We start from the raw sequence: 21,781 nt of genomic DNA on the forward strand, positions 1-21,781 counted from the left end.
GCTACTAAAGATATTAACTTAGAATTATTAAATGTTGTAGCTTTTTTGATTTAAATAACTGAACAAGCATCTCTTACTTTTTTTTTTTTTTTTTGAGACAGCATTTGTCTAAGCTGACCAAGTTGTGCTTACATGTTTGATCTTTTGTCTTCAGCCTCCTCAGGAGTTCAGGTTACAAGTGTGTACAACCTTATCTGCTATTAACTATAACTTTAAAAATACTTTTAACAGGGGCTGGGGAGATGGCTCAGTGGAATAAGCGCTTGCCTGGCAAGCACAGGGGCCTCACTTCAATCCCCGGTTCTGCCAAAAAAACCAAAAAACTTTTAACAAAAATGTAACCAAATCAGGGTTATGAAAATTCTAAATTCCACACCTAAGTGACCTGGACAAAAGACTTTACAGTCTACCTGTTTTAAGGAGAAATAAGAGTGTACTTACCTGAAGTTGATGGACAAATCCAGCATTAGGATTAATACAAAATCTTCTTTCTTGCACATATGCAAATGCATCTCTGAAAAGGAAAAGAAAATTAATGGAAAGGCACTGTTTCATGAATGAATCCTATTTTCCAGACTCAATTTCTCTAAGTTTCATTGGTGAAATGGGAGAAAAGCATTAAAACACTTTATGCATGTAGTACATCTGTCATACAATACATTTTCAATATATCACCGCTGGGTAAACAAAACGGTAATACCCTGTGTTGTTGGGAGGCTTAAGCAAGATCAAGCTGACCTAGCAGTCAGCGTTGGGCACAACTTAAAGGAACTTATTTTCACTAGGTTACTGACAAAGATTCCAAATAATACAGGAATATATATAAAAGATAAAGTATACAATGTATAGCTACATTTTTCCATTTAATAAGCAAAGCATTTAAATTAAAATATTTAAGAACTGATACTTTCAAAGCAAACTTTTCCATTTGGGAGTGAAACACAAAGGTATTGATGACAAATTACTAACTTGTACAAGACAAAGAGATAATATTGAACATTGGCTAAGTTTTGCTTTCTTGTGGGTCAAAAAGATCTTTTAAAGAAATCCAAGTACTGTGCTTGGCAAAGAGTGTTTCTTTTTTTTATGTATTTGGTACAGGGTCTCACTACACAGCTCAGACTCCCGGTAATCCTCCTGTTTTCAGCCTCCCCAGCGCTGGAATTACAGGAGTGCAGTTACCATGCCTGGTCTCTGTGGCTGGCTCAGGGTACCCAGGAGTAGGGCCAGCATGGCACGTGGTGCTGGGGATCGAACCCTGGTCACTGTGCTTGCCTAAGCAGGCACTTAATCCCACTAGCACAGATTATTTCTCATAAAAGACTATCCTGAATTTTGAATAGATGCTACTGACAATTCCTAAGTTATTTTTCAATGAACTAATAAAGGAAAAATATAATAGGTTAGCCTTTTAAATAAGGCAAGCACTAAATTCAAACACCCCACCATTTCTACAAAACGTTTTAATGAGAATTTAAACTGGGGTTAGGTTTTAATATATTCACTTACCTGTACTTCATCCCAAATGTTTCCATAATGTATGCAATAACAAAGGCAGCACTAAAGACAAGGGGAAAAGTTTTAGAGAACTCACTAATTAAGTATTAGAGAAAGAAAGATTATCTCTAACTTCATACCTTCTGGAGATCCCTGCATTTCCATGAACAAGAACTTTTCCTGAAAAAATAAAACACGGTTATTACCAGAAAAACACGTAAGTCAGCAGCTGAAATATACTGAGATCACATTTAAACCACAGTTGTCTTTCCTTAATCATTTTATATCACATCTATGCCACTTGGATATCTATTAATGTTCAAGTCTTTAATGTGCAATCTATTATTAATCTCATGCTATGTACTCATCTCAGAAATATTTCTCTAAAATTCAAAACAATACTGAATATACTGAATAAATAAAAAAATTTCAAGTCCTTAACTGTACATAAATTATAACGGACTTTTAAGGAAATAGAAAGCTCACAGAGAATATGAAAATAGTTATATAGAGATTATTTCAAAAATCTAAAAGAATTGGGAAAAATTTGAGAATATTCTATGTAACAACAATTTCCGTATCTTACATTTATTTTTTATTTATTGATTTACTTTTTGCATTTTTAGTACAGGGTCTACAGGGTCTCCCTACACACACTGGACTTGTAGTGATCCTCCTATTTTCAGCCTTCCAAGCACTGGGATTACAGGCACAGTGCCACCTCACTTAGTCTCAGTGGGCTCTCAGCACGCCCCAGGAGTGAGGGCGGGGCCAGCACAGCACCCCAGGCATAGAAGCCAGCCCCTGCCTAAGCAGGTGCTTTGATCCACTGAGCTACCTGACTGGCCTTCATTTCTTACAGTTAGGAAAATTACCAAGTAAAACATTACTATACAAAAAAACCTCCTAAAAGTAAACACTAGTTAATTATAAGAAATATATTTTACCTCCAGTTTGTAAGCTCCCATCAATAAATTCCTTAGTCTAAAGGCAAAAAAAGACAATGTTACAATACGCAGATTAACTTAAGCATAAGATAATGAAATTTCTAAAATGCTACCAACTATTACAAATTTTAAAAAATTGTGCAGAAGCTAAACTTAATTTGAAAAAGCTTTTACAAATAATTTCATACCTTTTTTAAAAGTAATCTTCAATAGTTAAATAACAGTAAAAGTAGTAAGTTCTAGGAGCACAATTAAGAGGTCAAATAATAAATTTTAAATGACAAAATATTGATACCTACCATCGGGAAAAAACGTATTATATTTTCCACTGGATTATCTGCAATATCCAAGACTAAGTATCTGAAAATAGAACAGATTGTAATAACCACTTTCAGATAAATGTTCATATATACATATGTTAAACTATTTCTTGGTGATTATCAAAAGAATACAAACATAATTATCTGAGTATCACATTTCTAAGAATTGGGTCACAGACTTTTATAATGCCCCAGGGAGTTAAAATAGTATGGAAACTCTTAAATAACATGGTAACATTTCTCTGTTAAAGATATCCATCTTGTTAAATAAGAAAAATCACAAGCAGGAAAGAAACTTTCTTCTAGGTAAGAACAGACATAAAAAAACTTGCTTCAATGATCTCTCAGGTAGAAACTTCAGAAAATTCAGGGCTTAAGACAGCGGTTAAAAACTGAAAATTTTAAAAAATCCTTCGTATGAGCCTCAAGGACTGACAATGTCTGTATCCCAAGAAACTAGTAAGACCTATCTGCGGACACCATTGTGAATACCAAGAACTACTACATCTATTAGCCTATAAGAAGCCAGTATCATTAAGTCTGGGGAATAATGTTTCTTCATTAGAATAATGAACCAGCACCCAGAGCACTTCTTTACTAAAAACCCACTCTGGCCTGGGAATGTGGCTCAGTGGCACAACCCTTGCCAAGCACATGGAAATCCTGGCTTTGATTCCCTTTTTAATACACGTGTATAAATGTATTTATAACAAGCATAATATACCATATTAATAGGGCCAAAGATAAAAATCACATGATCATCCCAATAGATGCAGAAAAGCCATGTGATAAACTCTAACACTCATTCTTGATAAAAACCCAAGAGAAGGGGCCTGGGATATAGCTCAGCCGCATAAGCACATGCCCAGTAAGTTCTAGGTCATAAACTCAATCCCTGGTACCCCCCCCCACACACACACAAGGAATAAATGATGTTTACCTCAATCTGATAAAAGCCATCTATGACAAACCAACAGCCAACATCACACAAAATGGACAGAAACTGAGTGTTCACTCTAAAATCACAACCAAGACAAGGATGTTCACTATCACTACTCCTATTCAGTATAGTTCTGAAACGTAGCTACAACAATTAGACGAGAGAAAGAAAAGGAACAAAGATAGGAAAGGAAGAAGTTAAATTATCATTATTTGAAGATGACAAGATAATCTACATCAAAGACCCCAAAAACTGCACAGAAAGACTTCTAGAATAACCAAATTCATTGGCATAGCAGGATACAGTCAACACTCAAAAATCAACAGCATTCCTGTACAAAACAAACTCACTGAGAAATTAGTGAAACCACATCCTTCACAATAGGAATCAATCTAACAAAGGAAGTAAAAGATTTACACATTGAAAATTACAGCACTCTGAAGCAAGAGATCAAAGAATATATCAGAGAATGAAAAGATATCCCTTACTCCTGGATAGGAAGAACCAATGCTGTGAAAATGGCCATACTCCCAAAACTGTTATACAAACGCAATGCAATCCTGATCAAAGTACCATCAATACATCTCATAGAAAACATTCCTAAAATTAATTTGGAAACAGAAGAGACCTAGAACAGCAAAGGCAACGCTGGGTAACAAAATCAAGGAAGGAGGCAACATAATCCTTGACTTAAAATTATACTACAAAGGGGGCCCAGCCCTAGCTCAGTTCTTTAAGTGGCTGCTTCCACAATGCTGGCAGCCTCAGTTTGCTGTAGTTCGATCCCCACAACACTCCAGCCATGCAAAAGTGCCCTGAAGGCATTCAAGGAGCAAAAAAAAAAAAAAAAAAACTACAAAGCTACTGTGATAAAATCAGCATGGTATTGGCAAAAAAAAAAAAAAAAAACAGACCAGCGGACAAAAAAAACAGATTAGAAAATGCACATACAGCTACAAATGCACTAATTACAAACATTCTCAGCCATCTTATCTTTGACAAAGAAGCCAAACATTTTCTTTTCTTTTTCTTTTTCAAACATTTTCAATGGAACAAAAACAGCCTCTTTTAATAAATAGTACTGGAAAAACTGGTTTTCCACATGCTAAAGACTAAGACCAGACCCATATCTATAACCATGCACTAAAGTCAAAATGAACCAAAGATCTAAATATGAAAACAGAAACACTAAATCTAATGGAAGAGAAAATAGGTAGAAAACAGGTATCCAGAAGACATAGATGTTAGCAGAGAGTTCATAAACAAAAAGCAAATTACATGGGAAGTACTTCAAAGAATCAGTAACTGGGATCTCATCTTATTAAAAAGTTTCTACATATCAGAAGAAATCACCAGGGGCTGGGGAGATAGTTCAGCAGTCTAAGCGCCTGCCTGGCAAGCATAGGGACCTGGCACCACATGCTGCACTGGCCCTGCCTCAAGTGCACTGAGCCAGCCACCAAAACTGAGTGTGGTGGCGCACACCTGTAATGCCAGCACAGGGGTAGGCTGAAACAGGAGGATCACTAAAAGTCCAATCTGTGTAGTGAGACCCTGTACCAAATATATAAAATGAAAAATCAACCAATTAATAAAATAAATCACCAACAAAAATGAAAAGAAAATCCACAAAGTGGGAAAAAAATTTAGCTAACAGTCCCTCAAAGGATTTCTAGTTGGAATATATAAAACATAAAAAAGCAAATAAATAAAAATTTCTAAACACTTCCCTGGCAAGCTCAAGGGCATGAGTTCAATCCCCGGTTCTGCCAAAAAATAAAATAAAAAAATTAATAAATAAATAAAAATTCCTAACCCAGTCTAAGTGACTTAGTGAGATCCCGTCTCAAATTAAATATGGGCTAGGGATGTGTTCCATGTGAAGACCCTAGGTTTAATACAAAGTGCCACAGAAAAGAAAAAAAAGCTTGTATGTGCAATACAAAACCCTGAAGGGCTACGTGATTACTCAATACGCCTCTAGGTATAGAAACTGAGTATCTATGACATACAAACAGGAAAACTTATTTTCAATTCATATTCTTTTAAACCTTTAAATTGTACATAATGAAAATGATTAAAACATTCTAAATAAACTTTATTTTAAAAATTATGTACTGCACAGCCCATCTTTACAAGACAAATTTATAGATGATTATATAAAATAAGGTGAAATGAAAACTATATTACATGTTTACTATTAATATTTTTATACATCACAGCAATGATTCCTACCTAAATAACTGCTGAAAATTCGGTTTAATAAAGTTTGCTTCAATATTTTGTCGTATGCAAATTATATGAGTTACTCCATGTTTCTGTAGTATAGGTAGCTGTAAAAAATGGGGGGAGGGAGACAGAAAAGAGAAAGTGTTTAAAATACAAGCCATTTTAATTGTAACATGTTCCAAAACACATAGGACCTATTTCTGGGTCAAACAGAGGATTAAAGCTAATTTTCTGATAATTTACCTAAAATGACTGGCCAGATAATTCAATGATTCAAGATTAATACTTTAAATGTCTTCACAACACTTACTAGGGTATATTCTGTGCCCATAATTCTAGAACTTGATGGAATCTTAGACTATCTAGAAAACAGCATTATAGAATGGTTAAAGGCACAAGATTTGGAATTATGAGAATTCAAGCTACAAACCTCAGCCCTGCCAAGAGCCTGACATCACTCGCCATTGCATCGTGTGAGAATGGAAAAAAAATGCTACTTATTAACTTGCTGGTTGTGATAATTATATAAGATAATAATTTAAATCTTTGTGGCACAGGTCTTGGTTCAAGCCATTCAGGCTACAGCATTTCGTTAGAGTGGCATGAATGGATGAAGACAATACAGTTTTCACAAGTTTTAAATGTCAATTTCTGTAGTAAATCTTAAGGCACCATAGATTAGCACTAAATACATTTTGTTTCCAGAGTAAATTCTGAGCTAGAGGAAGGGAACCCTTTGATAGGATTAATAATTAACTGGGGGTTCTACATTCACATTGATGCCAACCTCCAAATTTAACTCAACATTCATTCTTTTGTCTATACTTGCTTATGGGAGAGTCTTCTACCTACTTTATTAACATGAGAAACTACCAGAGGAAATATAAAAACCTGATGTAACAAGCTCTGAAGGCACTTTCCCCGTTACTGAGTAAAGCAAATCTTATCAAAATGGAAATGAAATAAGAGTACTTTTTACCTTTCAATGGATTTGTTTATATAAAACAAATCATGACCTTATTGTATAACTATAAGCAATAGAAAAATTATATAAAAGAATTCACTACTTACCAAGATACTAATTTGTCCCTTTTATTTACTCTGTACCTGTCAAAAGGCACTTATCCCCTAAGGTTTTTCTATCAGTACTGTTTCTTTGTTTTTAAGATGTATTTTTCTTTTGAATGATGATAAGAAAAAAAATATGCACTATAGTATGGTGACTGGGTGGGACACAAAACACTACCATAGAAGTTTCCTCAGGTTTACAATGACCAAAATTAAACTGTGAGGCAGGAGGCAGTGCACTGGGCATAAAAAAGCAAATTATCTAATGTCACCCTAAAGGTTAGTTCTTGGGAGAATCTTACATCATTTGAGGCATAATTTTGTTTACATGTACATTTACATTTACAAAATCAGACACATTTACATTACTTGTCTGATCCTTTCTCCATGTTTCCAACCTAGCAGCTGTCATCCAAATGACTAGGACCATTCTCACTCATCCCTCAACCATCAATAAACCTGCCAAGAGTAATCATGTTTAGGGGCCGGGGAGACAGCTCACTAGAATAAGCCCTTGCCTGGCAAGGGCCTGAGTTCAATCCCCGGTTCTGCCAAAAACCAAAAAGTAATCACGTTTTGTATCCAATCCAATCACCTAAACTTTGGTAGCACAAATTATTTCATGGACATACCAGAAACAACTTAAGTATAGTGACTTCTGAATACGCAAGGTACTGGGTAGGACAGTGCTATACAACGTTTCACTGGCTATAATTCAGAGAGTAAGTGCCACTGTCTTAAGCATCAAGAACACTGCTATACATATTAAAGCCAGATCTTCCCATTGAGGAAGTCTGTTACTACAGAGAATCCACAGATCACAATGTATTCCGCCACCCTCTTAGAACTGGAAGAAAAACAAGAGGAATCACTTTCCATTAAAAGCCATACACTTCCCCTTGATAGAGACTGGTTAACAAAAATGTTAACTTTCTGTATTTTAGGGTTTACTGTACCACACGCTGTTCAAAAGCTACAAACAACAGTCATGGATATTTAATATCTTTAGCAGATTTAAGTTACTGAATGGTAATGGGATGGGTTAAATTGGTTAATCTCTTTTCATCAACCTATCTCCCCCCTCCTCTTTTTCCAGAACTGGGGACTGAACCCAGGGCCTTCACACGGTGCTACATCTCTACTTAGATCCTCTTCTTTGGGACAAGGTCTCACTAAATCACCAAATTGTATAGGTTAAGCTCAAATTTGTCCTACTTCAGCCTCACAGAATGCTAGGATTAGGTGTACACACCAACATGCCTAGTATGATTGGTAAATCTTTCAAACTCATAGGTTTCCTTAGAAAAATAAAATATGCAACCTCATATCTGTGCGTGTGACGTGGTGTATCTGTCATCCCAACACTCCAAGGAGGTTAAGGCAGAAAGACAGCATGTTCATGTCCAGTCTGGTCAATGTAGTAAGATATTGTCACAAAACAAACAAACAACACAAATCAGGGTGGGAAGACATGTTCTATGTTCTGGATTTGATTCTAAGCACTACAAAATAAAGAAAATTTAAAAATAAAAAATGAGAGCCAGCCAGATAGCTCAACGGATTAAAGCGCCTGCTTAGGCAGGTGCAGGGACTTGGGTTCAATCCCTGGTGTGCAGCTGTCCAGCCCCACCCCCAGGGTGCACGGAGACAGTGACTGAGAGTGGGTGTGGTGGCACACACCTATAATCCCAGCACTTGGGGGGCTGAAAACAGGAGGATCACTACAAATCCAATCTGTGTACTGAGACCCTATAGATCCTGTACTAAATACATTAAAAAAAAAAAAAAAAAAAAAAAAGAGAGAAATAAAATAAATAAATGAGTAAAAGCCTGGAGATATTGTACAATAATCTCTGAGTTTAATTTCTGGCACTAAAATTTTTTTTAAGAAACTCATTTATTTGTACTTAGGACAGGGTGTACAGGGTCTCACTGCATAGAATAGACTCACAGTGATCCGCCTGTTTATAGGCGAGGCACAATGCCCAGTCTCAATAGCCAAAATAGCTGTCTCAGCAAGCCCTGGGGGTTGGACCAGCAGGTCAGGGAATCGAACTCCTAGCCCTGCATCTGCCTAAGCAAGAAGCTCATTTTTGATGGAACATTTAAGAACCACTGGTTCAGTAAAATGGGAAAGAGGGCAGGTAGTAATACAGTGATAATTCCTGTTAATACACAGTATTTGTGAATGCTCCCTAAAATGAAAACCATATTACTAAAAAAAAAAAAAAAAAAAAAAAAAAAATTACTGGAGTAAGCTGGTTACTAAAGTCTCCTGGTGAACCTAACCTAAAGTTCATACCTTGCTTTTCATAGCAGAAGAATATGGGCCTAAGAATAATCCGGGTAAAATTTCCTAGGAAGAGAGGGAAAAAAAATCACCATTAGCAAGTTTAATTTATATCACATATGCAACACATCATTACCTTTGCCGGGGATTTTCAGTATAATAATTTGCTTAAATGTTTGTCATTTGGGGGAGCATGTCCTAGCCTCAATGCACAAATGACTGTGATGAGAAATGCAGATATGCTTCCCAATATTCAGGGAGATATTTCAAGTTCAAGTGCAGTTGTGAGAAGTTCAATATTTGAACTTCCACAGTGCTTTTTATAAGCAGTTTAGGTAGTAAACACTGTGTCATTGCTTTTAGATTAGTATCATCTCACTTCTACTCTGTATATTCTAAAAATTAAATTAAATAAGCATCAAGAAAATCCTTTGGGATTGTGGTAAGTAGCACAAAATACAACAGTATTAGAACTATTACCTATAGGTAACAAAAACAAACTGATTATGATTACACAGTTATTTGCATCTGGGACTGCTTTGTCCTACTGGCTTCTTTTACTCAGAAATTACACTTTGCCCATCTTTGCACACCCATAGCACCAAGTAAAATGCCTCAGATGTACTCAGATATTTTAACAGTTTATTTTCACTGACAGGAAGTTTAAATGTTAAGAGACCCCCCAGGCATCAAGGTTCCAAGTTCAATCCCTGGTACTGCAAAGAAAAAAAGAAAGAAAAGGGCTGAGATAGCTCAGTAGCATTAGTGCTTGCCTGGCAAAGATAAGATCTGAAGTTCAATCCCTGGTACTGCAAAAAAAAAAAAAAAAAAAAAAAAAGAACAAAAGAAAGAAAGAAATGACAGGCATGACTTGATCCTGGGGTGAGACATGCTGCAGATGGACCGAAACGCAGAAGAAAAGCAACTGTGAGTACTGGTTGTCATTTAAATTAATTCTAAACTGAAGGACCCTATGGGGACTTAATTACAAATGCTGGCTGGACAGGCACAGAAATGAACAACTAGTTTGATTTGCTTAATAGTCAACACTCAAGCACTTAATCCAAACTAAATAAATAGCAAACTGCTGTCAAAAAGGTAATATAGATTTAGCATTCCACTTTTCAGATTAAAGTAATTCAGGCACGCATGCATGTGCATAGATACACATACTGAAAGTCATTATTTAAGATAATCATGAAGCTACAGCTCATAAGCCAACAGGTCTCAAATAATTCATGAATCTAGCTTATTTATATAATAATACGGGTTGAATTGAACAAATAAAGTTTCCATACCTGCATCTCTCGTCTCATAGGGTAGGTCCACTCCTTTACAAAGAAAAACACAAGAAAAAAAGTAACATGAAAAATGTCACCCTGTGAATAACTAAAGATGCAAGACAGAAAAACATAGATTTTTTTTTTTTTTAAATTACATCTAAAGAACTCTCTACAGGGCTGAAGATGTAGTGCAGTGGTGGAAGGCTTCCCTAGGAGGCCTTAGGTTTGATCCAAGCACCACAAACTACTGAAAAAAGTAGATAGTTGGTGATCAAAGTCAGATTTTATTTGCCTATTGTAGGGAAGAGTAGGAGAGGTCTAGAAATAGATATAATTTCTGTGTTTGACAATGCAATCTGACAAAAAAAGACAGACTATGTATCAGAGGAAAGATAATTAATACTATTCCTGACTTCTCAAGTGCAAGAACAGAAGCAAGACAGGAATAATTCAAAGCAACAAAATAACTGTCATCTACAGCATATATTCGGAAAAATCACATTTCATGAACAAAAGTAAAAGAAAATTAATACAAGCACATTTTTCACTAAAGGAACTCTTTTAGGAGATGTTCTTTAGAGAAAAGATACTATCATTGTGTCTATTTCACATTTAAATTTTAGGCATAGAGAATTTTGTGAGCTCACGTAGTCTGGATCTAAAATTTATTCTCTTGATCATTATGCTATACAAACTTTTTTCCTTTTTATGTATTTAGTACATGGTCTACAGGGTCTAACTATGTAGATCGGACTCAGTGATCCTCCTGTTTTTAGCCTCCCAAGCGCTGGGACTACAAGTACATGCCACCATACCCAGTCTCAATTGCCATCTCAGTGCACCATAGGGGCAGGGCTGGCACGACACACCAGGGATCAAACCCTAGTCCCTGCACTTGCCTAAGCAGGTACTTTAATCTGCTGAGCTATCTGGACAGCCCTTATAAACTTTCAATATAAGGAGAAACTATGTCAAACACATTTAAACAAATATTGACTGCATGAAATAACAATAATGTTTAAGAATTAAGATTACAAATAAAAGCTAGAGCTTCCATGCTACAGGGAGGATATGATCAAATTAAATGTTTACCTGCTTCTTTAACTTAATAAAATAGCATGTTTCTAAAGTAGAAAAGTTTTTAAACTTAGCCCAAATAATCTTAGTCTTAGTACCCCTAACATGGAGCATAGTGCTTTATATAGAACAAGCACACGATAGATGTGCATTGTTGGAGATCTACAGCACTAGATCCCAGAGATCTTTCTTTTGTTTTTCTAAAAAGATTTTCAAGAAATCTAATGGCCACCCTTTTCCTAAAGCAAATTTGCAACTTGTCAGAACTGTGAGAAAGAAAAAAGCAATTAAATGAAACGTGTATTTCTGAGCATAACTAAGGTGAAATAAAAATGTACATTAAAAAAAAAAAAAACAAGGCTAGAGGTGTAGCTCAGTGTAGAACACTTAACCTAGCATGTATGAGGGCCCCATATTAGATCTCTGGTAGTAGGAAAATAAGCCAAAAACTTGAAACATATATAGAGAAATGGCATGCATATGGAAAATATGTGTGAATATGTAACTTATTATGATTTGATAACCACATCTATAAATAAACGTACAAAAGGGTGATTAATAGGACAAAAGGTACTCAAATATATTAAGTGCCTCGGGGTATCACCAATACTAGTGAGATTTAGGCACTTACATACCTGCTTACAGGTGAGAAAAGAGGGGGTGGGGAGGCAGGCAGCTTAGCACCGTGAATTTTTTTTTTTCTTTCAGCAAGTGATTTTGAAGAAAGATGAATGGGCCCTTGGAAGAACAGATGATGGTCTATGACAAAGTTTGTCTGGGTACGCTATCTACTTCTACACTTCTTTGCAAAGTCAATCCTCCATTGTTGATAAAACTCCCTGGGAGAGAACTGGTGACAAGTGAATTCCTTTTGGAGGTTCTACTGTAGACACTGAGGTGACTTCAGGGAAAGCCATTCCCTGCATTTGCTGTTTTTCCAGTGCCTTAAACCCAAGGTAATCAACATAGCAATACAACAGACTTTGTGGTGGAATTTCCTGAATTACAACTTGGCAACATCCCAGAAACAACTCAAAGCCATGGGATAAATGTGCATTTTAATTTTTTCAAGCAATATTCATTTTACCAAGAGATGGAGAGGGAGTATTTTCACTGGCTACTAACTTAAACTATTTAAGTTAAAATCACTATGAACATACAGAATATAATGGACTTTCTATTTATCAAAAAAAATTACAGGCATAAAATACATAGTAAGACAATGGAAATTTATCCCTATTATCAGGGTATATTTGGGGAGTATGACTTTGCTGTAATAAGGATAAGTCACTTGAACCCCAGAAGTTTTATCTGAGAGAAAACTTCATTTGGAATTACTTTTGGTGCCATCATCGAATTCTGATCTCAAAGATCACCCTCTTCATTGACCTCATATGTGCTACAGTTTTAGTGTGGCTCCCCAGGTTCACACACTGAAACATCCCCACTGTCAAGTACTAAGGGTGGAAACTTCACCTGACTGTAATGTTTACTTTTGGTCTGTGTGTGTGTTTTGTCCTTTGGAGACAGGTTCTTGCTATGCAGTTCAGGCTGGCCTTGAGCTCATTTTGTAGTCCAGGCTGGTCTGGAACTCGCAACAATTAACTGTAGTGTTTAGAGGTGGGAAGCGATTGGCTTAGCTATGATCATTACTAGGGTGAGCCTCTATGATAGAACCCTGAGGAAAAGGCCAGAAGACAGACAGACAGACAGACAGACAGACACACATTTCCAGACTCTCGCTACATGATGCCCACTATCACCAAGGCATTCTCCCAGCAAAAGGCCTAAGATAGAACACTTGACTTTGCACCTCCAGAACCATGAGCCAAAATAAATCTCTATTCCTTAATAATACTGTATTACTAGCAACAGAAAATGAATTAAGACACCATGATTATGATGCTGCCCTACAGAACAAACCTTAAACCTGACTTTGCTAAACTTTACAGTATTGGATCTAGACTTTAAAGGGCATCAAAGCTAACAGTCTTGTTCTACTAGATAGCTGTCTGAACAAGTTTCTAAAATCGTCTCAACCGTATCTCCTCCTTCTCATTCACCCCCTCCACCACCCACCTCATCAGTGCTGTAAACTAAGAGTCCAGGACCCCTAGCCAAACACTTTATTACTTACTCCCTTAGCCACAGCTATCACATTCATGATGCAATTTCAACCTGCCTATGCTGCTCCTACAAATCCATCTTCCTTCAGAGCTTGTAGCTTTCATGGTATAGACTTTTCTATTTAAAAAGTTACTATAGCAGTTAATCAGTAGGATCAATTTCTCAAACTTCTCTCATTAGCCCAGCATTCCAACCACAGTTACCCAACCAAAGCAGGCCAGATGAGACAAGATACCCGTAACTGTGAGATAAACCACTGTCTGGAAAAAGTATTTATAAACATGACAGTGTCCCATGCCTGTCATCCCAGCTACTCTGGAAGTTGAAGCTGGAGGATCGTAATTTCAAAGTCAGCCTGGGGAACAGGAGACCTACCAGCTCAACAGAAAAAGAAAGATCAAAGAAAGATCGGGTGTGGTGGTGCATGCCTGTAATCCCTGCCCTGGGGAGGCTGAAACAGGAGGATCACTGTGAGTCTGATCTGCATAGTGAGACCCTGCACCAAAAAACAAGAAAAAAGGTAGATCATAAGTAAAACTCCTTCAATCAACATGAGGTAAAAAGTACCATATATTAACACACATTTTAGGATCTCCTTATACCATGAAAAGATTTATAAAGCTGTATTAGGAGAATCAAAATGTTCAAAGACCCTGAAATAAATGCGCCCATGAAGAACACAGCCTGTAAACATTAGTTAAAAGAAAAAATTCTTAAGAGTTGGGAGTGTGGACTAGAAAAACAGCATTATTCAAGTAGGCATTTTCTTAATCAGTTTTTTAAACCTGGCTGCAAATCAAGTGTTTTTTGGCTCCATCCAAATCAATTAGATCACAACTGGTGATGACAGAACCCAGGAATGGATATTTTTAAAAAGTTTCTGGAACTGGGGATGAAACACCTATAATCACAGCACTCTGGAGGCTGAGGGAAAAAAATCATCAAATCCCAACTAAGCCCCAGTAATCTAGTGAGACTGCCTGAAAATAAAAAAAAATAGGGCAAGAGACTTCGCCTAGTACAACAGGTGTGGTTTCGTTCCCAGTACTCCTAACACCATAAAACAAGTGGCACACACCTATAATCCCAGCACAGTAGGAGGCTGAGGCAAGAGGGTCACAGGTTCAAACCCATGTGCAACTTAACAAGACCCTATCTCAAATACATAATGAGCTGGTTATATAGCTAAGTGTGACAGACCTGAGCATCCCCAGACCTAAAAGATGATCGCGTACACACGGAGAAAGGAGCATAGACAAGAGTTATCCATAGTCAGTTTAGAGTGGATGGGCAGGAACCCAGGACCTTGCAGATATCAAAGGTTTTAATTTAATCCTCAAAACAAATGGGAGATCACAAGAACGTTTTGATTTCTGTGTAAACAGATACACTGTTAAACCTTTGCTTGCACTGTCCTGTATAAACAATGCCTGATCTTGTCAAGTGTGTGGTGCACGCCTATAAAACCTGCCCCTGAGGCTGAGGTGAAAGGACTGCAAGTCCAAGGCCAGCATGAATTACTCAGAAAGGGTGATATCCTGTCTCAGAAGAGGAAGAAAAAAAAAAGGAAGCAAGTAAGGAAGCCTGATTAGTATTTCAAGAAACTAGAAAATAAGCATTCACTAAAATTTTTCTACTTAAATCTCATTTTACCAATGCAAATTTGTAAGGTAATATGCCTTTCAATGTGGTGCTTCCTATGAGGAAGAATACTGATTTCACTGACTACATAAGATCATTTGACAGCTTACATGTCTCACTGGAAATCAGAAAATTATCAGTTTTATTAACATCAGCTTACTGTGATTAAATATACACCTAGATTATTTATACAGCCTTTACAGCTGCCTGCCCCAAAGGCACTCTCGTCTGTGGAAAGGCTGCTATGTAAAAGGACCATCAATTAACTCTACTCCCCTAGCCAAGGATTTGGGGATGTGACACAGGGCTTATTCATGCCTTCCTGGCCATTCTGACGGAGAGACACATGGCCTATACTGCATCAACACTCAAACCCTGCAGAAGTCAGAGAAGGGGTACTTTTGTCAATTTTTCACAAACAGGCTTTTTTCCTGCCTCCACACCTTGCAAAAGAGACAAAAGACAGACTGGCAGAAACTAGAGACCAGCACTCCTAAACTCCTAAGAGTCAGAAGCAGCTATAAGTTTAATACCATGTTAGGTACTGTAACCAACTTAGACCAGGACTTTTTCTTTTTTGGATTTAGTTATTCTTCATCATTCTTTTTCTCTTCCCTCCTTCTTCAGCTATTAGGTTTCTTGTTTTTTTGTTTTTAATGTGGTCAGTACAGGGTCTACAAGGTCTCACTACACAGATCGGACTGGACTCATAGTGATCCTCCTGTTTTCAGCCTCCCAAGCCTAGGATTACAGGTGTGCACCACCACGCTCAGTCTTAATTGCCTTCTGAGCACCGCCCTGGGGGCCAGGCTAGCAAAACATGCCTGGGATTGAACCCAGTCCCTGTGTCTGCCTAAGCAGGTACTAATCTACTGAGCTATCTGGCAGGCCTTATTCTTCTCTCCTTTCTCCCATCCCCAATTCCCCCACCCCCGTCTCTGTCTCCTTGCTTAAGCTAGTCTCAGCTGGTTCTTCTTACTTGTAACCAAAAGAGATCAAACATCCAATGCCATCAAATAAGGTATGAACTGGTCTTCAGTTGATAATACATTACCCACTGAACTTAAGCATTATCTCTATTCCCTACAGTATAATTTGAAAGATACCTGGTTCCTGGCCCAGTTTCTGTCACAGACCTCCTTGCATCCTCTAATTTTCCAGTAATAGTCTTTTGGGGTTCACAATGAGACACTTTTGACCACAACTGAGCTGGTGCTAATGAGCTGGTGCTTAGAGTAGGGTGTCAGGTGGGGCTGCACACCAGAAAGACAACAGGGAATCAGAAGATGAGAATTTCTGCTTCACCTACAGAACCCAGGCCAGTAGAAGAGGATAGTGGGAGGGAGTTGGAAGTTAATAATCTCTCTTAATTCTGGAAAGAAATCTGATGAACTCCAAGGGTGCTAAATAGACTGCTCTACACTTCTGGCTGTTCCCTTCCTAACATCCTTTTTAGTAAAAATATAAACACATTTTCCTGGATTCCAACAAATTAATAGTAGTGTAAGGACTGGGGAGATAGCTCGGCAGTCTAAGCGCCTGCCTGGAGAGTGCAAAGACTCGGATTTGATCCCCAGTACTGCATGCCACATTGGCCCCAGACCCGTCACAATGTGCAGGCCCCGAAACTAGGTGTGGTGGCACATGCCTGTAATCCCAGCAATGGGGAGGCTCAGACAGGGGGATCACTAAGAGTCCCAGCTGTGAGACCCTGTATCAAATAAATGATGAAAAAAAATAGTACTGCAGGTAGTGTAGCCACCTGAAGGGAGGGCTAGTGGCAGTCTTGATGGACACTCACTAGCATCAGAACTAACTTTAATACTGATAGATCAGAACTAAACTGAGGAATAGCTCAGCAGATTAAAGCGTCTACAAGCAGGAACAAGGGCTGGGGGTTCAATCCCAGGGCCTGTATAGGCCCGACGCACAGGACACAGGCAATTGAGACTGGGCCAATTGGGAGTGAGCATGGTGGCACATGCCTGTAATCCCAGCTCCCCGGAGGCTGTAAACAGGCAGATAACTACGAGTCTTATCTATTAGTGGAACCCTGAACACCCTGTAGACCCTTCCCTAAAATACAAAAAACAACAACAACAACAACAACAACAAAAAAAAAAAACAACTTAACTGGATCACAGGACATCCAGTTTGTGTCTCCTGGAGAAATGCTTGGCATGGGGAGAAAACTCAGAGCTGACACAGGAACACAGTATGTTTTCAACAGTCCCACACAGGGAAGAAGAAAGCTATACTCCTAGTTAAGAATTTATAATTTTGGAAGCACTAGATATATACACAATAAAAGATTAAATGAGAAATTTAAGATAGCTTTTACAACTTTTTAAGATTAAGAGAGGAAAAAGTTGAGGTGTAGTAAAGGCCTATACTCCGGCACTGTGGGAGGCTCATGCCTCCCACACCAAATTGTAGCCCAGGCCGCAGGTAAGCAAGGCCCTGTCTTAATCAAAAGAGGGCCGGGGATGCAGCTGAGGTTAAAGGCTTGGGTTCAGTCCCCATGCCCAGCTAGCAACGCTGGTCCCACCCCCAGGGGTACAACGAGAGGATTGAGAGTGGGCATAGTGGCGAGTGCCTGCAATCCCAGTGCTTGGGAGGCTGAAGACTGGAAATCACTATGAGTCTGATCTATGAAGTGAGACCCTTAGAAACCCTGTCCTAAATACAGGGGGGAAAAAAAAGATTATAAGGGCCTCCCTCTGCCTTGCAGTACAGTGTCAATTTGGCATATCACTTATTTTCAGGAAACTCGAATTTGTTGACACTGGGAAGGCTATTATTTCTAAAGTTGTTTGCAGAACTAAAACTTCTGAATTATGTTCAGGATGCAAAGCTATATTCCTCATACACATTACTGTACATTAAAAAAAGATGTAAATGTATTCTTATTATGAGTCTACTTTCAAAACACACAATTCTTAAGCATCACTAACACCAGCAAGAGAGCCTTCTAAATAATAAAACGTGACTCCAAATACCAATACTTAAGGAATGGATATGAAGTAAAACTAAAAGTCCTCTAGAGCCCAGTGTGATGGTGCGCGCCTGTAATCCTGCACTTGGGAGGCAGAGGCAGGAGGATTATTGCTAGTTTGAGACCAGCCTGGGCTACAAAGTGAGCTCAAGGCCTCAATGGCCTTGTCTCAAAAAGACAAAAATAAAATAAAAAGGGTCTTCTAAAAAGGAGAGCTTTATTTTACTAATTACTTTCAAGATATTTCAAGCTCTAGAAATTTTAGTCTTTACAGTATAACCAAGTATCTTTGTCCAATTACTAATTCAGTCTCCAGAATAAACTACCATAATGGTTTTCAAAACCAGAAAACACTACAACAGATGAAAACAAAAACACTGTGATATAAACAGTAAGCAAAGAAGAAGGTGGAGTAAAAAGAGTCTCGAAAAGGTATTAAGAAATTTATACCTCGCAAAGAACCTTTCCCCCAAAGAGGAAGATTTCTAATTAAAGTTGTCAAGATTCAAATGAGGTAGCTTTGTAGCATTTTATTATCTTGGTCACAGCTTTCTGCCTAGGAAAAAAAACTTTAGGAAACAATTCGTGCGAGCACTTCAAAAGTTCCTGCCCCAGGACGACTCCACACGTGGGGCCATGCGTCCCTCAAGAGAATCGTTGACACCAAAGCTACTGCTCAAGCTGGCGTTAGAAACCACTCTACGTGGCACTGCCCCGCAGAGTCAGGGTGACCCTCGCTAGGTAAAGCCCAACAGCCGCGGCCGGGGAATCGCTCCATCAAATGCAGGGGCAGTGACAGCCCCCGAGCCCGGAGCAGGGGGGCTCGGCCCGGCCACGACGAGGTTCTGCCCCGGGTCCCGGACGCCTCCGAGTGGGGCGGCGACGTCGGGCCTGGGGGGCCCTGGGCCGGGGCACTGGGAGGCCTGCTCGGGGCGGCCGCCGGACAGACTCACCTCGGCGTCGTCCTTGCACTGTGGGAGCGAGGGGAACTCCAGCTTCACGTCCTCCATGGCCCGGCCCGCGAGCGGGCGGGCGGGCGGGGTGGGCGGGGGAGCGCCCGCCGGCCCGACCCGCGGCGGCGATAGGAAGGAGGGCCGGCGGGGCGGACGCCTCCCAACTAACACTCGCTGACGAGGGCGTCCCAGCGACTCCGGTGGTGGTGGCGGCGGCGGCAAAGGGGAAGAGGAGGGCTGTGCGGCCCGCGCCCGGCCGCCATGCTGCTGCCGCCTCCCTCCGCCCCTCCCCCCGAGTCTCCGCGCCCCTCTGGCAGCCCAGGATCCGGCGCCCACACCAGCCTTACAACCGTCTCCCCGCCTTCCTCCCGCCCCACCCACGCCGCCCCAGCCAATCCCAGCCCACGCTCGTCTGGGACCCGCCCCCCGCCGCCGCCAGGTGTCAGCGCGCTGCCGCCCGTCCCACCCCTGCGCGAGAGCGCAGACGCATGAGGGCGGGGCCTTGGCCGGAGTGCGCCCGCGGGGAGGAGGCGGGGCTGCGGCGTGAGGGCGGGGTCGATCGTGTGAAGGTCCTGGGAAAGGCAGTGGGCTGGATGAACCAGACCTGGCTCAGACCTGTGTTCAGAGCAGATGGGCGAACGTCCTGCCCCAAGGAACTGCCATCCGAAAGACCAGTTTTTCCTCTCCAAATTCTGCCTAACCTGGAGTGAATTTATAACCAAAAGTGAAATAAGTAAATAGTTTACTTTAAATTCATGTGATACAGGGAAAATGAAATATCCATCATCTTTAAGCAGGTAACTGAAACAGTAGACTAGGAATGCCTGAAATACTAACTTTTAGATTACCTAGAAAATTTCAACAATAGCAAATTTTAGAAGATATCATCAGAAACACAACTGATACTTTATACTTAGAAAATTGTACATAATGCTATTAAGGTTTTTTCCTTTTATTCTTATTTCAACATTATATGCTTTTTAATACTTTTTAAAAGTTATTATCAGTATCATTGTTTTTGTTTGTTTTTTTTGTATTTTAGGGAAGGGTCTACAGGGTGTTCAAGGTTCTACTACTAGATGAGACTGGTAGTGATTCGCCAGTTTACAGCCTCCCAAGAGCTGGGATTACAGGCACAAGCCACCACGCCCAGTCTCAATTGCTGTCTCAGCGCCCCCAGGATAGAACCCCTAGCCTCTGCGCCTGCTTGCAGGCACTTTAATCTGCTCAGCTATTTGGCCGGCCCAGTATCACTGTTAATAAAGATTAGATATATATTTTCTTGGGGCATTTGGGATGTTCTTCAACAGGTAAGAAAATAAAACTATGGAATGGAGGTACCCATGTGTAACATTTGTACACCAGATTATTTAATAAACCACCAGCAGCACAAAAGGAAAAAGGCAAGGTTAAATGATGCAAAGGACAGTGGATGAAAGGATCACATACAGCTTCGGCTTAGCTCTAGTCCATTCTGTTACTTCCATACTGTCCATGTATGCAGTGTACCGCGCCAAGACACCTGGAACTGCTGGACTATCTTGAGTATTAGACCCAAGTGCTCATGTTCACTGTCACTATGTCAACTGATGGCTACCTTTAAGAATTGTAAATGGAAGAAAATATCCTAAGTTTATCAGTTGAAAAATAATAGTTATTCAGGTCTTGTCTTGTTGGTTTTTTAGGATTTATGAAACTGAAATTTTTTTTATAGTACCTTTTAACAGTGGCTGAATTGATGCCCGGTGATGATTCCCTTATGTAATTTGTTCAAACTTACTGCTACATGAAGTGAGAATTGTGTGTAGGTAACAGAACTCTCGAACATTTCAGGTTATCACCATCCTTCCATCAGATACTCTTAGCATATATCCATGTATATTTATAGAATCCATGGCGGAGCTGAGAAATAATAAACCTCCGGAAATTACAGTATATGCAAAATCGTGTTGAGAATTTTTCTGGGAAGAAGGTCCCAGGATAACAGTCTCAAAAGAAAACAACTATATTAACAAAACCAAGTCATATTTATTATTAAATATTTCTTCTAATCACAAATTTTAAGTTATGTATGCAGATGTACTCTTTTAATTAACTATCAAATAAATGGCCTAGTTATAGTGTATGAATAGTGGGTAAATACTTTCTGAAAGTCATATAAATACCTGTGTGCATTTATATTTAACAATATGATTTTCTGAATTTCAAGGGTTGCTACTGTTTTAAAATTCAAAAACCTTTGTACCTAATTCCAACTTCACCTAAGTTATCAAAATGAATAGTTTGGGGGGCCTGGCCTTAGCTCAGTTGTTTAAGTGGCTGCTTCCTCAGGTTGCTGTAGTTCGATCCCCACAACCCTCCAGCCAGCCAAACCACCCCTGAGGGCATTCGGAGCAAAAAAAAAAAAAAAAAAA

At 39.3% G+C, this 21,781-nt stretch overlaps 1 protein-coding gene across 1 annotated transcript in view; it reads right to left on the minus strand.

The window, feature by feature from the left end:
• Positions 1-19,694, minus strand: part of Styx (serine/threonine/tyrosine interacting protein) — a 26,991-nt gene extending 7,297 nt beyond the window's left edge. Inside the window, exons 1-9 of the mRNA XM_004638745.2 lie at positions 19,368-19,694; positions 10,590-10,622; positions 9,304-9,357; positions 5,940-6,037; positions 2,744-2,804; positions 2,445-2,481; positions 1,638-1,677; positions 1,510-1,560; positions 442-514 (exon numbers count right to left, since the gene is read on the minus strand). Coding sequence (XP_004638802.1) covers positions 442-514; positions 1,510-1,560; positions 1,638-1,677; positions 2,445-2,481; positions 2,744-2,804; positions 5,940-6,037; positions 9,304-9,357; positions 10,590-10,622; positions 19,368-19,424 — 504 coding nt within the window. The 5' untranslated portion in view covers positions 19,425-19,694. The remainder of the gene's footprint in view (positions 1-441; positions 515-1,509; positions 1,561-1,637; positions 1,678-2,444; positions 2,482-2,743; positions 2,805-5,939; positions 6,038-9,303; positions 9,358-10,589; positions 10,623-19,367) is intronic.
• Between the last annotated feature and the right edge of the window lie 2,087 nt (positions 19,695-21,781).

The sequence above is a fragment of the Octodon degus genome, unplaced genomic scaffold, assembly GCF_000260255.1.
Source record: "Octodon degus isolate 3935 unplaced genomic scaffold, OctDeg1.0 scaffold00102, whole genome shotgun sequence".
Lineage (NCBI taxonomy): Eukaryota > Metazoa > Chordata > Mammalia > Rodentia > Octodontidae > Octodon > Octodon degus.